The sequence below is a fragment of the Lycium ferocissimum genome, chromosome 4, assembly GCF_029784015.1.
Source record: "Lycium ferocissimum isolate CSIRO_LF1 chromosome 4, AGI_CSIRO_Lferr_CH_V1, whole genome shotgun sequence".
Taxonomy (NCBI): Eukaryota; Viridiplantae; Streptophyta; class Magnoliopsida; order Solanales; family Solanaceae; genus Lycium; species Lycium ferocissimum.
This window is the reverse complement of record NC_081345.1, coordinates 39,604,294-39,622,451: the sequence shown is the minus strand read 5'-3', so window position 1 is coordinate 39,622,451 and position 18,158 is coordinate 39,604,294. Positions and strand designations below refer to the sequence as shown.

At 32.8% G+C, this 18,158-nt stretch overlaps 2 protein-coding genes across 2 annotated transcripts; one reads left to right on the top strand and one right to left on the bottom strand.

Moving 5' to 3' along the window:
* The first annotated feature begins 4,871 nt into the window (after nt 1–4,871).
* On the top strand, nt 4,872–7,992 carry LOC132052852 (expansin-A6-like). The gene is made up of 3 exons (XM_059444553.1): nt 4,872–5,079; nt 5,375–5,693; nt 7,275–7,992. Exons 1-3 carry the CDS (start codon nt 4,929–4,931, stop codon nt 7,582–7,584), a joined length of 780 nt encoding a protein of 259 aa, XP_059300536.1. The 5' UTR covers nt 4,872–4,928; the 3' UTR covers nt 7,585–7,992.
* Nucleotides 7,993–8,803: 811 nt separating this feature from the next.
* Nucleotides 8,804–15,159, bottom strand: LOC132052851 (factor of DNA methylation 4-like). Its single transcript, XM_059444552.1, has 7 exons — nt 14,884–15,159; nt 12,426–13,600; nt 12,068–12,249; nt 11,689–11,757; nt 11,311–11,598; nt 9,503–9,715; nt 8,804–9,411 (listed from the first exon to the last, which is right to left on the bottom strand). The coding sequence occupies exons 2-7, from the start codon at nt 13,591–13,593 to the stop codon at nt 9,181–9,183; spliced, it is 2,151 nt and encodes a 716-aa protein (XP_059300535.1). The 5' UTR covers nt 13,594–13,600; nt 14,884–15,159; the 3' UTR covers nt 8,804–9,180.
* Between the last annotated feature and the right edge of the window lie 2,999 nt (nt 15,160–18,158).

The following is an 18,158-nucleotide window of genomic DNA, read 5'->3' as shown; positions in this document are numbered from 1 at the left end:
TTGTTTCTCGAGAGTCAATTTGACTAATTTTCGAAGTTGAATTCGATTAAATTAATTTAATATTTCAAATTTAAAATATAGATATTCAAAAATGATATGAAAACTACTAATAAGTTGCAATTTTTTTTATATCAATACGGTAAAGAAAATCATAAAATATTATTAAATTGCAAATAATTTAACTTTGGATAAGCGGAAGGTAAAAGTGTTTTGGGACGAAAAAAGTACTAATTAATTGTTATTCTGTGATTGTGGAAGTGATATAGGAAGATAGAGATGAGTTCGGTAAAGAGTTCAAAGATGTTGAATGTTAGGTGGGCTCTATGAAATGCTACAAATCTACTCTATTACAACAGGAATTTAAGCAATATACACAGATGAAGTAATTTTTTTTATCTGTGCAATTAACTAATCACAGTGCGTTAATACTTTAATTTTCAAATTCCGTCAATCTTGCTAGAAGAGTTGAATTGCATTTTAGGTCAACTTAATATGATGATTTAAATTTTTTATAAAGTAGTACACAAAACTTAAACTCTTAGAAAAAAAAATTAAAACTTTAAAAGAAGAACTATCATATTTTGCACCATCTTTAAAAGTTAAGATAATTATTTCTTTGTTTAAATTCTTGGACATTCTTTTTTTTTCATCCTCAAGCAAAGAAATCATCTTTCTTGTCTTTTTATTTTATTTTGTTTTATCTTAGTAGAGTATCAATCAGAAATTAAAGTCGTTTACACTAGGAGATTCTATTTTAGTAGCAGCATTGAAGTACAAATGAAAGTAACAATACCTTAGTACAAATGAAAGTAACAATACCTAACACCTAACACTATACAATATGGCCGTTGACAATAAATTTAAAGACGTTAAGAAAATTCCAAATACTAAAGGTGAAGAGCAACAGACTAAGCTAAGAACACGATAAAAACAAATTCAAGGTGAACTATTAGAGTAAATAATTAAGGGATTATTAACCAATTATCTACCGAAAGATACGTTTTCCAAACATGAAGTTACACCTTAATTACGTCAAACATTTTTAACTCATGCAAGCACTTTTTCTTTAGGAATTGACCCCAAAATTAAAATCTATGTAACTACAAAACATCAAAGCAATGTTGTACGAAAAAGAGTTTAAATGTTTGTTATTTAAATAGGCAAAAACAAAGCATCTTCATTTTTCAAAGACTTCAAGGTTCGTCCTTACTGTCGGCTGCCCATATTTTTTTTTTCTTCTGGGAATTCTTTAGTTGAAAAAAATAAAAGAGTAGTTGAGATTGAAGTTCAAGGAACAAATTATTTTACAAGTTTAAATTGTGTGTATAAATGAACTTTACTTGGAAAAAAAATTAGTGCAAATTAAAGATTTGATAATACATTAAAATCATTATTTCGGTATTTCAATTGAGAGTTCAGAATTTGTAAATGTTCATGGTCAAACATGTTTGCTTTTGGACTTATGTTAATTGTTTATAACTTGAAAGGATAATGGCGTGACTTAAATAGTAGATAAAATAAGAGGTCTAATTAATCAAATTTGTTGTGAATAAGCAAGACGTAATAATTATTGACCTATAATAGGTAGACACTCTCTATAAATAGAGTTCAACCTGTCTTTTTCTATCTATCAGAAAGAACCACTCTGTTCTTGAATACGTGATAATGTTTAGCCTCCCATCAGTCTCAATTTTCCAGATTGAGAAAGTGTTGTAGCTAGCGAATTGCGGAAGTTAGCTTCAGGCTTAACTGCTTAACTACCAATTGATGTCGCTACTAAAATCATTAAGTTAAATTGTATATTATTTTAACCAAAACTTAAGATTATGTGTTTTGTATGTATATAACGTGTCTTGATCTTTGCTATGGCTATCAATTTAATATCTAACAAAACAAATATTGAAAATATTGAAGTTTCACATTTATAATCAAGTACTCTGTATTTATGCCAAAACTGTTTATAGATTATTTTGGTTAATCCGACAAATGAAACAAGGCTTGACACGTGCAATAGTTTTTTATTTTTATTTTTATTCTCTTTCTTTGAGAAAAAAAATGTTTTTTTTGGGTAGAAAAATATGTTTATCATAAGTCGATTGGAATGAGTACAAGCTATATATTTGGATTTATGTATTGAGTAATTCAACTAACTTGATCTCATACAGATATCACATTTTTAAAATTGCTAAAACTTCTTAGTATATATATATATATATATATATATATATAATTGGATGAGATACTTAAAGAAGTCTCATTACAAGTGCTTCTCTCTACTCCCAACTTTTCACATTTTCATTTAGCAAAAGAATGATTATTGCATGATCTACCTTATACAAGGGGAAAGGAAACCCCGTGATTGTCTCCTCTCTCGTGAATATTTTATTTTTCTCAATATTGCTTCTTCTTTTTCTCCTTTTTAAAAAAAAGAAGAAAAAAATAACATTAAATAAGAAAGACCTAATCATAGCTTATTAAGATTTGAGCTCACGCAAATGCGATTCGAATTGTTTTTCTTGAAAAGTGGTTGTCCCACTAGGAACTTTATCTCAATTTTTTTTAGATGATCTTGGACTTACTCAAATATACTAAGAGCTAATTTGATTAATGCGTCATATTATGGCTTTACTTCGTAGTACTAATATTAAACTAAATACACTCTCTCTTTTTCAAGTAAAATTGTGGTGTGTTATCTGAAATTTCATTTCAATATTTAAAATAAACAAAAAAATAAGTGAAAAGGAAGAAAATTATAACGCAGCGGGGCATTATTGAATGCAACTTTCTAAGTGCGAGTTCAATCGGATACAGTAATTTAACACATAGCTCAAATAAATATGGGGCAAATGTAATCAAAATTCATAATTTCAAAAGTATAATAACTTCAATACTAAATTTTTTGAAATTATAACCCATTATTAAAGAGTAAAAAAGAAATAACTTGAAGAGCATGAAGGAGTGTAGTGTAGCATGTGGTTTTGGAGGGACACAATCATTAGATTTCCATGTAAATTGTCCATGAAACTTCTTAAAATCTTAACCCTTCTCCTGCCTAAAATTGTTTTCAAAACTGAAAAGAGGTAGATACAGAACATTCTATATCCGGTGGGGAAAAAGTTAAAATAATAATTTGGTCCCTAAAGTTTTCTAAAAAAAGGGGGGAAAAAAAGAGAACCTTACAACCTTGTTCCTTTGTTTTTAACTTTTCACCTTATTTTTTTTCTTTTCAATAAGGTTTTTTGGCTATATTATTTTGGCCACAATAGTCCATATAGGATAAATTTATATGACTATTTAGGTCAAATTTAATAATTTATGCTTACTTAATGTCATTTCTATCTTTTCTTCTTAAAGTTTATTTTAATTTAAAATTATTCAATAGAGATTATAGTAATTTTTATATAAGTGTGGCAAAATTTAGATCAAATTGGTGTGACAATTTAGTTTTTTTTTTTTTTTCACCAAAGTGCGTTAGTGTGCGTCGCGCGTGCGGCTCGAGAGATGCGTTTGTCTTTTTGGGCCCACAGAAAGCCCACAATGTTATCGCATTCGGCCCGTAAATTATGGTGATGTTACACTGGTCCCTATCAAGTCATCCAGCTGGTTTCGTCCGGTTTCCCTTTTTGCTTTTAAACATGTCAAGTAAAGGTAAATAATCTCTGATTAATTATAAACAATCTTTTATGTTATATTTATGGATTTTTTGTGAAAAAAGGAGTAAATAATATTCCGTCTGATTCAATTTATGTGACACCATTTAATTAGGCACTTACTTTAAGAAAAAAAAGGGAGACTTTTAAAATTTATGACCCAAAACAAGCTTTGAAAATCATCTCATAAATTTAAATTATTTGTAAATATAAAAATGTGTTATTTTTTTGGAACGGATTAAAAAGAAAAGTGTGTGATATAATTGCTACAGGGAGTAAGATATTTGTGATGGATCATAAAACTTCTTTGAATTTCTAACCTCATTGTTTCAAGTTCATTTTTTCATGTAGACACTACTTGCTTCTTTATCAATTTATTTCATGTGAAGAGACTGTGACCGGAGAAAAAGTGTTTATTGGATCATCCTGTAAAAATTAAAAGAAAGTATTTACTCGTATCATGCAACAACGTGTAATTGTTTGTATTAAGTCTAGTTTTTGAAAACTAAAGAGAATAATGTGATAGAATAACTAGTTAAAATAAATGGAAAAGGCTCAAACATGCCGTCGAATTATCGAAAATGGCTCAGTTTGGCTCATTTATGTCATTATCCGTTACCAAAATGACTCATCCATGTCAGTTTTCATTAACGCCGATTTTACAATATTAGATATGACACGTGACCTCCGACTAGATTATATTTGTGGGTGGGTAGGGTGTATGGATCGAATTTTTTATTAATTTTGGGATTTAAAATTGGGCTAGTTTAATTAAACGATGTAGACCTCTAATTAGATGTCACATGTCATATCTGGTATTATAAAACTGACGTTAATAAAAAAATGACATGGATGAGTCATTTTGGTAACGCACGATGGCATAAATGAGCCAAACTACTGATGAGTGGTACAAATGAGTCATTTCCGATAATTCGAGAGTATAAATGAGTCATTTCCAATAGTTTAACATATTTAAGCCTTTTCGGTAAAATAAATGAGCGTATAACTTAAATTGAAAATAAAAATGCCAAAAAGAAAACATTTTCATTGGAGCGTGAAGCACACACCGAAGAAAAGCTAAATTATCGTTTACAACTCTACTGTTAAATATTTCCATTTACAAAATGGGATATCCAATGAGACCATAATTACATCAAGTGCCACTAGGTTCACTTTCCTAGCTCCCTCCATAAGTAGTCCTCTTTCCCTCCACCAATTCCTCCTCATCTTCATACATTTTTCCAGTTTTTCTCCCTGTTTCCATCTTTTTTCAAAGAAATGGGGTTTTTGAATGTGGCCTGTATTGTTTCTCTTTTCTCAGTAATGTTATTTGCAGCTGAAGCAAGAATCCCAGGTGTTTATACTGGCGGTGCATGGCAGAGTGCTCATGCTACCTTCTATGGCGGTAGTGATGCCTCTGGTACTATGGGTATGTTGCCATTTCACTTGCCTTGCCCTAGAGCCACCCATATGCATAATGTACTTGAAATGCTCCATTTTTACTCTATTCTCTAGCATTTTTGTTCTATGTTCAAAGAAGTTCAAGTCAACTAGTAAATCTATGGTATGTCACCATTTTTAGGGTTTTTCCTTTTTGTTCTTCTTCTTTACACAATGTACTTGAAATGCTCTGTTTCTATCTGTTTTCTAGCCTTTCCATTCTATGTTCAGAGAATTCAAGTCAATTTATAGATCTAATTTTGTGATTTGTGATGGATTTACAGGTGGGGCATGTGGGTACGGTAACTTATACAGTCAAGGGTACGGAGTGAACAATGGAGCACTAAGCACAGCGTTATTCAACAATGGCTTAAGTTGTGGAGCATGCTTTGAGATTAAGTGTGACAATTACCCACAATGGTGCCATCCAGGAAGTCCATCCATTTTCATTACTGCAACTAATTTCTGCCCACCAAATTTTGCTCTGCCAAACGACAATGGCGGCTGGTGTAACCCACCTCGTTCACATTTCGACCTAGCCATGCCTATGTTTCTCCACATTGCTGAGTATCGTGCCGGAATTGTCCCCGTTGTTTACCGTCGGTAAGCATTTTGTGCTTTTTCTGTCTCCATTTTTTATTTATAATATTTACCAAAAAGAATGTCATGTTTTTACAATTAGGAATAGCTCCTTTTGCCTTCATAGGCTTTTTGTCATAAAAACCAAATATTTTTCACTAAATTTAGAATGTTTGATGTTAGAGTAGAAGATAGAATTAGGTTTGGTTATAGTTTTTACAAAGAATTTTTGGTTGGTTGGAGTCACTACATTGACAAAAAGTGAAAAGAAAAAGTAAAAACGCAGTTTTATAGTTGTTTTCCAAATTCAATTTTCATGGCCAGGCATTGATTTTCGAATAAAGTAAAATAATTTTAAGAAAAAAAGATAATAATTCTCATGGCCAAACAAGTCTTAATAGGAGTAATTTATAAATCCACAAATTGAAATGTTTTTCTTTTTTCTAAACGTTGTGTCAAGTCAAACTATCGCGGGTTCTTTTTTTCCCCCCTGTTATTTGTGCTTTTGGTATGTTCTGCTGGTGGGTGGGGTTATTATTATGTGTTTTGGTTTTTTCTTTATTGCTTTTGTCAGTTTTTTCTGTTCACTCATGGGGTAGAAAATAACCTGTCAAACGTACAATTTGCATGCTTTTCTTCCTTTTCCCTGTAAATTACTGTAATTGTACCGGGTGCTGGTACAGAGTTGTCACAATTGGGCTAATAATAAACACAGGTAAAATTCTCTCACCTACTGTAATGAATATGAACATATTTTTCACCATTTTGTATCTCCCATATTATAAAAATAAAAAAATTAGTTTGCCCATAATTAGTATTCTGTACCTACCCATGTATTTCCTACTGTTTATCAACCCTGCATATGAACCTGTTATAGTCAATGTGGATTATTACAGCGATAATTTGTAGAATGCTCATATTGTATAATTGTGTTGCACGCTCTACCATATAGTGAGGGAGCTACAGCTTCGCTTAAAATTTTATATGTAGATTTAGACACTTAATATGTATAAGTAATTTACCAAAAACTCATGTAATTGCATTTTTAGAATCCAAAGCCCACAAGTTATAAAATCTAAGCTCTGCTTCAGATCCTATACGAACAAAGGCTATTGAGGGAATTACATATTATACTAATATGTAGTATGTTGAAACAGGTAAGGCATAAGATGGGTGTGAATCATATCCTAACTGAAATTCCGAAATAACTGTCTCCATTGATTGTTAGTTGCGCGTGGTTAGGTAAACTTACGCCCAAATAATTGATTCTCCAACAATTTTTCCCATTGGCAGTAAACACACCGAATAAGGACCAATCATTGTTTATTATTAACTGTTATATCTTTAATAATCTTTTTAATGATATGGTAATGTAAAAATAAATTATGACTCCGTTAAATCAAGTTGATGTTATTAAAATCAAACGAAGCACAGTAGTCCGCAAAAATGTCAAACACCAAACCCTAGGTAGTGGAGCACAGTCTCCTATTTTCTCTAGTCCTTTTCCTAGTGGGTCCTCATATTTACATTCCACGTTAACATACTCGTCCTCTGGCTATGCTTAAATGACTAAAATAAACTGATGTGTTTTATTTATTTACGCAGGGTGCCATGCAGGAAGAAAGGTGGAATAAGGTTCACAATTAACGGTTTCCGTTACTTCAACTTAGTTTTGGTAACGAACGTCGCAGGTGCAGGGGATATCGTGAATCTTAGCATTAAAGGTGCAAAGACTGGTTGGATAAGTATGAGTCGTAACTGGGGTCAAAATTGGCAAACAAACTCTGTTTTGACTGGTCAAGCACTTTCATTTAGGGTCAGAGCCAGTGATAGACGTAGCTCTACTTCATGGAATATTGCTCCTGCACATTGGCAATTTGGTCAAACTTTCATTGGGAAAAACTTCAGGGTTTAAGTGAAAGGGAAAAAAATAGCTTATAATTTTAAAGACTTTTTTATCTGCTGTTTGACTATTGTGGTAAAAGGTTATTTTGGGGGATTGTGAAAGTTGTTAGAAAAATGCTTTTTTGGACTTGGGATTATGGAAAAGTAAGTCTATTGATTACGGGGTTCTCTCTTTTTTTTTTTTTTTTTGGACCTTTTTTGGTTTGGATGGGTTAAGTTGAAAGAGTTAATGAGTTTTATGGAGAAATTAGGGATTTCGGAAGGGATGAAGTGTGGATGATATAGAAGAGCTGAAGTGGCTGCAAAAACATGTTAGCCCGCAGCCGCAGCTAGTAGTAGGACTATATATATATTACTATTATTAACTGTATTTCAGTAATTTGTAGTTTAATTGAAAATATGTATGTTGTTTTTGGTATCTTGCAAGTTACAATTTGCTCGCATTTGATTGGTTTAAGTCCATTTTTGGTAGCTGTTTAGCCTTAATCAACAATTTAGGGCTTTAAACATGCAAAACATTAGGTAGTTAATGAAATAATTGAGCTGCAAACCATAAACTTCCGTAGAAAAAGCTAAATATGAAGAGGAAATTCATGGGTGAAAGCCATGACATAAAGTATTTTCCGTTCAAGTATGTTGAAGACTGGATAATAATCAATAATGGATTCCAACTCCATGGCTTTGTCCCCCTTCATTTTCAATAGACTTGTGAGTAAAAACCAATAAGATTCTTTAAGGAATGGCTTCGAATTCCCTTTTAATTTGTCGTCTATATCTCGTACATTGTTAGACAAGCACATCTCAGTTTATCTTTTATACATATACTAGTACTATTGGAAGGAGCAGCCTAATACGACAGCAGAAAGCACAATTTCATGGGGATTTTGAAGAAATTATTTCAACTCTAAGGTATAGAGATCCATGAAATGTCTAGGTAATTGAGTAGAGTTGCGCATTCCTCAAGATAATCATATTTACTTGCGGTCATCATTGATCTCATTCTGCGTGTTACTCTAGCAGCATATAATAAGATTCTTTGCTCATTTAATCGATCCACACAATTTACCTTTGTTTGCCTGGACAAAGAAATACCTAATGACACGCAAAGAATAAATCCGACAAAGAGAAACAGAGTAGTCGCATAGAGAGTGGTCATCAGTGTGAAAGAATGAAGAATCAGGCAGTATTCCTCGTTTTCAATAAAGAAAAACCAATGGCAGAGAAAAATAGGAACATAATATAATGGATAGAGGTGTTGATAAAGAGAATGAAAGAGCACCATGCTGCAGATTATAGAGTATTCCTCTGAAACCAGGTTTCTAAAGTAAACTATTCAATGACTTAACCCATATATTTCTAGTTGTTGCCTGTTTGTGGTCAGAATTTACACAATACTTGAGCTGCAATGTATCTAAAGACAAAAACCATCAGAGATGAAGAACAAACTGTCTCATCTGAATTTAGAGCAAAAAGAAGGGCTGCATAAATGATGATGTTTTTGCAAGACTGAGAATTCCTGGTAATGGTTGAGCTTGCCTACTTGAATTAATCATGTAATGATAATCAATTTTCCTGCTTCTTTCCCCTCAAAGTTCAGTCAAATGCTTCATCTTGTTTTCCTCTTATGCGCCTTCCACTGTTTCAATATGTGCTCAACTCCTTCGTTCAATGATGCGGTTCTCTTTTCCTTGTTATTCCACAACTTTGGTACTGGGTACCTACCACTCGGGTTATGCTCATTCAGCTCATTTAAGGCAGTTACCACTGATTGATACACTTCATCACCATACTCGGCTTTTAATTCCTTCAATTTCTCATCATCTTCATCAATTATTTCCTGAGAAGTCAAAAGTAAATAAAAATCACATAAGTAAAGAAAAAAGGAAACCAAAAAGAATACACATAACACTAGTTAAAAGAGTACATACCTCAGCAGCTTGACCCTTTTGGATAACCTTATACGGATGCCAGTTTGGATTTCTCAGGTGATCCTCCCACAAGGAACATACTTCCACTGCTTTCTCTGCTGCTTCTTCAGAGTTATACATTCTTTTTGCAGCAGCATGGAATGGCTTCTCATTAAGTTCTCCCATTCTCTTGACACAGATATTAGCACGGGCTGCACGGCTATCCTTTAAACCCTGTAAGAAAATAAATCAAAGCAATAGTTAACTAGAGCAAAGGGAAGAACATGACAAAAAGGGCAGCCCGGTGCACTAAGCTCCCGCTATGCGCGGGGTCCGGGGAAGGGCCGGACCACAAAGGTCTATTGTACGCAACCTTACCTTACATTTCTGCAAGAGGCTGTTTCCACGGCTCGAACCCATGACCTCCTGGTCACATGGCAGCAACTTTACCAGTTACGCCAAGGCTCCCCTTCGGGAAGAACATGACAATTGCACATTAAATTGCTGTTCCTACATTACTGGTGGGTACGTTGAGATTGAAATCATCTTCATGTTACAAAGATACTTTTACAAACATTAGAATCCCTGTGGCATGCTTGTGGGTCTGCAATTCTTTTCCTTTATTCTAGATATCCAGCAATGTAAATGTAAAGCTATAACAGCTTGCAGCTACTACTGCGCATGTTGTCTTCAGATGCCAATTTAAAGCATGAGCCATATTGCAGATATCAATCATTTGCACTTCCTTGCAGTAATAGCAAGCTTTAGCTGATTATGAATGAGAATCTCCGAGAAACAAACATTACACGGGAAGAAGTCACGGAAACATATTAAGAGAGCATGTCATGAAGACAGGTAAGAACTTAAGAAGATAAATACACCTAACAACCTCCACGCATGAAGTATGATAGATTCAGAAGACCAAAAAAGTTGTTTATGAGAAACCATGTATAACACTAGATTGAAAAAGCAACGACGTACTTGGGAAAAAAAAACAATCCTAGGAGTAAAATAAACTATGAAGTCAGGTTTACCATCTCCAGAAGGTTACTACAGAATATTATAGAGCTAGTTTCAAGCATTTAGCAGATACAAACTTGTAAATGATCATGGCATATAATGTAGGTGGCCATCCTGTTACAAGCAGAGGAAGACGGCAGCTAAAAAATTTCACCCACAAGCACCGGATCTTGCTTGCAAATACCAATATGTCATAGAAATATTTTTTGTCCTTTTTTTCTTCTTCTTTTTAACAATGATGAGCATTTCTTCGAACTTATTGTGAAGGTGTGGTTCTAGATTGATATCATGGAAGAAAATGGGTGAAGAATAAAAACGTCCGCTAGACTTATTAAAAAGGCAGACGTATGGTGTACTCAATTTTATTTTGGAAATATATTTGTCACGTGTAAACTCCTTAGTAAATTAGAAAAATTCACCGCTCATGCAGGTGAATAATAAAAATGCTCGTAACTTTGGTGGACAAATATAAAGTAACCAAAGCCTTTGTAATGCATATACGTTTAGCTCCAATTATCTTACAGTAAACATACTTTGCTTCATTATAAACAAATATTTACGAGGATGAATTAAAAAGGTATAAATGATCACATCGATTAGTTCTTTACGGGCTCCTTAGTAAATTAGAAGGATTCACCGCTCATGCAGGTGAATAATAAAAATGCTCGTAACTTTGGTGGACAAATATAAAGTAACCAAAGCCTTTGTAATGCATATACGTTTAGCTCCAATTATCTTACAGTAAACATACTTTGCTTCATTATAAACAAATATTTATGAGGATGAATTAAAAAGGTATAAATGCTCACATCGATTAGTTCTTTACGGGCTTCCTGCACCTCGTCATTTGTAAGTCTTTCCTTTATAATTAGAGCTTGATTCAGTGTTTCCAAGCTTTCAAGTTCTTCTTCACTCTCTTTGATTTCTTCCTGAATTGAATCCAGTTTCTTCTTAGCTTCGAGATCTCCTTCCTCATTCATGAGTCTCATCACTTCCATGGAACCTCTCAAGCGCTCAATCTGCAACTGTAGCGCTTGCTTCTGATCAAGGTTTGCTTCAAGTTCAATTATTCTTTGATGAAGTTGTTCCTTTACTCTCTGCAAGTAAAACCTCAAAGTCAATTGCTAAAAGCTATGGAATATTGTGTTCTCAAAGAGGCTGTCTTAAGCCAAAAGTGCACACTACACCTTATGATCTTCAGCCAATTTCAACATTTGTTCATCTGCATTTCTCTGCTCCAAGATTGCCCTTTCATTCTGCAGATAAAGAATTTCAGAAAAAAGCTATTAAGTTAAGCATCATTAGAAGACATCCAAGGATCTTGAATTCTAGTAACTCCTATAACCATATTATCAGGCAAGCAAAGTGGAAGCAGAAAGGCGGTGATGATCACACTAGATATGCTTGAGTAATTCAAATTACTTTCAACTGGATAAAATTACGTTAAATGTCTTTAAAAGGAATAACTGCAGTATATTAGACACCCGAAGAGTATCATCTCTACTTTCCCCTTTGTGAAGCACCACCTGCAAAACAATGCACTTCTCTATATGCCTCTTTTCTTACCATCTCTTTCTGGCGGTCAAGCTTTCTTTTCTCACTCTCATTAAGTACTTCACGTTTTCTCAATTCTTGTTCTTGTAGCATCAATTTCTGTTTTTGAGCTTCAAGTTGCTTTTTACTTTCTTCATGCTCACGTACGCAATCTTGAAGCTGATTGAATGCTTTATCCCGCATCATCTCCATCTCTAGTAAACAGATCATATGACATTAGAGGACAAAGAGAACAAAAGATGAGGCACAGCATCATGATATGAATGAACAAATTTCACACAGGAATATCTTCTAGTATTCTGTTAAAGTGAAGCAATAAGATAGAGAAAGGATAACTAGTTTACAGCACAGTGGCAAAAGTAAAACACACCGTCATTGTAGCATTGGATCATCTTCTCCTTTTGACTCATCACATTATCCATAAAAACTTCTGTTCTGCTTATTTTCTTCTTCATCTCTTCACATTCCTTGTTCTTCATCTCTAACGCATTTGTTAAGTTGCATAGCAGACTTGAATCTTTCCTCTTGTTCTCTTCTTGTATTTCAGAAACTGACTTTAGATCTCCATGTTTGCGGAGATGTTTACCAACAGGACCATTAGAGTAGTAATCTTCATTACGTGCAATCCAAGCATACAATTTATCATCTCGACGTCTTACTGAATTCCAGTCTCTCTTCCCATGTTTATCCAATTCAAATGCTTTTTCAAATGCCATAGCATTCATGAATCCAGACCAATCCCCTTTAAATTCAACTATGGCATATCCAGTGTGACCCTGGAAGTTCCACAAAGGATGAACCCTCTCTGGATTAAACCCTTTCTCAATCCACTCCTTCTTTAGATTTGTTCCACTTTTACCTACATATCTACCTTCCTTATATTCAACTGGGATATTGGCTACTATTCCCATCCAAGGAACAACTAATTGATCATCCTTGGCTTTGCTGATAAATGGCCTATTAGATGCTAGGACAGGTTGGGGTGGCACTGGCAGACCATCTTTAGTACTTCTGCGAGGAGGTTCGGATGCCACTTTGTTCTCCGCATTTAGTTTTTCCCTTCTCGGAGGCTCTTCAGCACCATCAACAGATCTATCTACTGCTTCAATGGTCCTAGCAGCAGACAAATAAAATTTTCCTCCACCTTTGGACTTCTCACTGATCTGAGATGGCTCTACTGGATCACTCTTGGCATCTCGAGAACTCTTCCCTGGTGGCTCAGAACATTTCCTCTTACTTGATTCAGATATGTTCTTGTCTGCATCTATGTACCTATCCAAGTACTTGTACAATCCCAAATGTCTAGCCTTGTCTCTCAAACTAGCACTCTTTGATTCTCTACCGATGCGGGAAGCATGCCTTAGAAGCTCTTGTGAATCATACTCTTTACCTGAATCATGACAGCATGGACATTCGAAATATTTCCCAGAACGTCTAATTTTGACTCTTTTATCTCTTAAATCTTTATAGTATTTATACTTCAACTCTTCCAACTCTGAGTTAGTGCTCCCACTTTTCCCTGATCTTCTATGAGACATCTTCACCCTGTCAGATTGTGTTTCGTTAATAACCAAACTAACTTGAGCTAACCAAGAATACTTACCAAAGGAAATTGAAATGCAATAGGAACAAATATTTTCATATCTTGATGAAGTCAACCTCAAGGAAACCATCTACTTTTATATTAGCTGCTCATAAAATTCAAAAGACCAAACCCTTGAAGGGTGAATTCAATCTTGTATATAAAATTTATCTATGTCCTATCCCCAGAAGTTCCAATAGAAATAATACATATTTTCTGAAAGGTCAATAGAACTTAGTATATAGCCCACACAAATGCACTCAACTGCGTTACTGTATGTTCATATATATATATATATTCACTGATCTACAGAATATACATGTATAGGTTAGCCTGTCAATTACAGAATATATATTCACTGATCTACAGAATATATATATATTCACTGATCTACACACACACACACACACAAAAAAAAAAAAAAAAAAAAAAAAACATACATTTTTAATTTTTTCTAAAATTTTCTAGAACCAGCTCTGTTTTCCATCATATGATACTTTGTATTTTTACCACACTGATCGAGAGCCCCCTTTTATCAGTGTTTGGCCATGAAAATTCCGAATACAACTTGAAGTTATATTTGAAATCTAGAAAACACCTAAAACCCTGTTTCCATTTTCAGTACATTCAAACAACCAAATATTATTCGCAAAAACTATAAGTCTATAACCAAACACAACTCCATCTTAACTCCAATTTCAAAAATTTCAAATAAAGTGAAAAATATTTCGTTTCTAAGCCCAAACGCCTACCTAAAACCCGTCTTCACTTTTTTCATTCTCAATACATTCAAACAACCAAATGTTTTTTCGCAAAACTCTATAACCAAACATAACTCCATCTTCAACTCCAACATCAAAAATTTCAAATAAAGTGAAAAAAATATTTTCTTTCTATGGTGAAACGCCTACTTTATTTAAGTTTTTTCCAATTAAAACAGGAAATACACAAATAATCTCGTATCATATCAGCAAAAATCAGACATAAAAAAATAGCACAAAGGTCTATAATAAATCATCCATCAACATACCTCAAAACCCCCAAAACTTACAACCAAATGAAGGCTCAAAAGTAAGTTCAAAAACCCTAAGAACTTTCTAGAACAAACAAACACTAGTAACTACACTAACCTTGTAACGAAAGAATGTAAATTATACATGCTACGTTGTACGTAATAGAAATATCAAACATATAAACTTTGTATTAGAATCACTTTGTGAAAAGAAAAAAAAAGGAGTTGATATACCTCAAATCACAAAATCCGAATGTTCAAAATAAGAATCCCTTAACCTTTTGCAAATTTTGAGTTGTAAATTGGGCAAAGAGAAAAACAGAGAAAGTAAAGCAGAGAGAGTTTACTAAGAAACAATTTGTAAAAGATAGGTTTGTGAAGGGATTTTGTTGATTTTTGAAAAGGCAGAGAGATTTTTTGGTCACGGTATCAGCATGAAGAACCGAAAATAGTAAAATGGTCAGGGAAACCAAAGGGCGAACAACTGTCTCATACTTTCTGTTTTTGGCAAACTGAATTGGACAAAATATTTGGCATTTTGTGCAAGTTTATAGTATTATACAGAAGACAGTACTAGTACCTCTTTTTGTATTATTTCATAAAGCTCCTCATTTGTAGTGGCTCGGTCCTTTTAATGGCGGATATTGGCGTGCACTCCTTTCTTCTATATTTTTTGAAAAAGAGAATTAATATATGAACTCTTCGAAGCTGTCACCGGTATGCGAATGATGCATAATTATTTTTGTATCAGAGGAGGAGTGGCTGCCGATCTACCCTATGGCTGGATAGATATATGTTTGGATTTTTGCGATTATTTTTTAACGGGGGTCGCTGAGTATCAAAAACTTATTACTCGGAATTCTATTTTTTTAGAACGAGTTGAAGGCGTAGGCATTTATTGGGAGAGACGAAGCATTAAATTGAGGTTTATCGGGACCAATGCTATGAGCTTCCGAAATAGAATGAGATCTTGATCATACACTTATTTATTTCTTGACATTTTGAAATTTCCCTCTTTTTCTTTTTGTTATTTTTCTTGTTTATCTACCTTTCTTTTTCTGTCTTTTTCCATATTATTTTTCATCTTAATAAATTTCCTTTTTTGTAATTCTACCTCTTCTTTATATACTTCCCAAAATTATTTCCAATTCTCACCTTTTTACGCTATCTTTTTCAATTATTTATCTTCGCTTATTCAATTCCTTAAGTAATTATGATTATCCTTCCTTAAAATAATCAAGTCAATTCACCTTTCTCCTTCTACCAACCTCATGGAAAATTCTAAAATTAAATTTTCACGTGGTTAACAAACCTTGTATTTATCATGATATAGGTATTACATTAAACATCAAAAAATTACTTCTTAAATAATTTTAATTTTAATTGGTTATCTTCTCTTTTCAATCTCTTTGTTTTATTTTGGTTTATGAAGATCCCATGTCAATAAAGTGCATCAACGAATGCACTCTAATGTTTCTCGGAAGTTCTTATTGTTATTAATGATCTTGCTTTTATAATTTCACACGACTTTTTCAAAGTTGTCTTTCATTATTCGTACTTCTAATTTGTTTTGTTTGTATCTTTCATGTGAATAAAAATAATTAAATCAAGTAGCCTTTTAAATTTTGAGAGCTCGGAACATCAAAATGCAATTATCCATCTTATCAAATAAAAATAACACTGAAATATTTATTGTGGTTCAAGTAGCGCCAATTATGATTCTAAATTACTCTTTTCATCTAAATATCATAGATTCTTTTTACCTTTTTCTTTCATTTTCTTTCTCATATTCATATCTTTGTTATCCTTTTCCTTAGTAATGAAATCAATTCTCCTTCCAGCTTTTACTAATCTTATGAAACATTCTAAAAATCACTTTCTATCTTTGACTAATTTCTACTACCATTACAATATACCTACCACTTTAGCTATAAATTGATCAGTAGATAGACGTCGGGGAAAAATAGGTCAACTATAAATATGTCAGTGGATAGAAGTCGGAAAAAAAAGGTCGAGTGATACATAGACGCAATCACATAGAGAATATAACCTATTTGAAGATTTTTTTTTTTTTGAGACAACCTATTCAAACTTTGTCGAAATGCCTATAGCGGATCCTTTTATAAACTTTTGTTTTTAAATTTATTATTGTGGCTTATGCACACAAATAATATTAATTATTTCGAGATGAGAAAAAATAATCACATTTTCTCAAGTTGTCATATGCCTTGAGAGCAGGAAGATAATCATACTTTCTCAATTGGTTTTCTTTTACTTTGTAAATCAAATATAAATTTAGTACAATCATTCCTAATATCCAAAAAAATAAGATATATTTATTCTAAACAAAATGTGAAATTATTACATTAGAATTCACACTATAACTACAAATCCTGTAACAGAGTAAACGAAAAGAGTAACAAACGATACATATATTGATAATTGATAGCATACTCATCCAACTTGAATTTGAATCCTCAAATATTACCATATGCTTGTCTTATCTTCCACACTCTGTAAACAATAAAAATTATACACAAAAAATTCGTACGAAATAATAATTATGGCAAAACCCCCAACAATGAGAAAAAAGCAAAAAACAAAATTAAAAAAATATAGAAAGATTAGTATACATAAGGAACATGCAACAGACTAAAATGAGAAGAATAGCATAAAATAGATATTTTGTACTCATCAAGATTGAATTTGGATCACTTGCCAAGCTTGAATTTGAATCCCCAAATATAGCATGTGCTCATCTAGTCTTCTACACTTTGTAAACAATAAAAATTATTCTAAAAAATATGTTTTAATTAATAATTATGTCAAAACCACCACCAATAAGGAAAAAAGCCAAGAAGAAGAACAAGAATATGAAAGAACACTACAAATAAGGGACATGCAACACTACAAATATGAAAGAACACTACAAATAAGGGACATACTAAAATGAGAAGAGTAACATAAAGTAGATAATGTGCTCATCAAGATTGAATTTGAATTTCCGAGTAGAACTGCCTACAAATAATGCCCAATGCTCTTATCTTTCACTCCCTAAACAATCAAAAAAAAAAAAATGTGCATAAAGTAATAACAATGGAGAAAAAAACAAAAAAAAAAAAATGGGAAAAAGAAAGAAATAAATTTTCTTTGTAGAGTTTCAACCATAAGGGGACGAAATAATCAGGGAAGAAGAACAAAAAATATTCTTGCAGCGGTGGAGAAGATATGCTTCAGTATTTATAGTAATCAATAAATTTGTAATTTAATTGAGTCATATGAATTAAAAGAGTAATGGTGTAATCAATAATATTGTAACTTACATAGGTACTAGTCAATTGATCTGCGCTTCGCGCAGTTAGAATCTAAAAAATTCTCGAAATAATTTCTTTTAAATTGCATGATATATATATATATATATAAGACATACATATGAAGAAACTCCACAAGTAAAAATATATATATAAATACATATAAAAGGATAAAACAACAAAAAAAACAAAATAAAG

Coding starts and splice junctions, on each gene's coding strand:
- LOC132052851 (XM_059444552.1), bottom strand. CDS start 13,593: ATGTCTCATAGAAGATCAGGGAAAAGTGGGAGCACTAACTCAGAGTTG. Junction 11,599..11,688: donor AATTGGCTGAAGATCATAAG/GTGTAGTGTGCA, acceptor TTTTACTTGCAG/AGAGTAAAGGAACAACTTCA. Junction 9,716..11,310: donor CCCGTAAAGAACTAATCGAT/GTGAGCATTTAT, acceptor ATTTTCTTACAG/GGTTTAAAGGATAGCCGTGC.
- LOC132052852 (XM_059444553.1), top strand. CDS start 4,929: ATGGGGTTTTTGAATGTGGCCTGTATTGTTTCTCTTTTCTCAGTAATG. Junction 5,080..5,374: donor TGATGCCTCTGGTACTATGG/GTATGTTGCCAT, acceptor ATGGATTTACAG/GTGGGGCATGTGGGTACGGT. Junction 5,694..7,274: donor GTCCCCGTTGTTTACCGTCG/GTAAGCATTTTG, acceptor TTATTTACGCAG/GGTGCCATGCAGGAAGAAAG.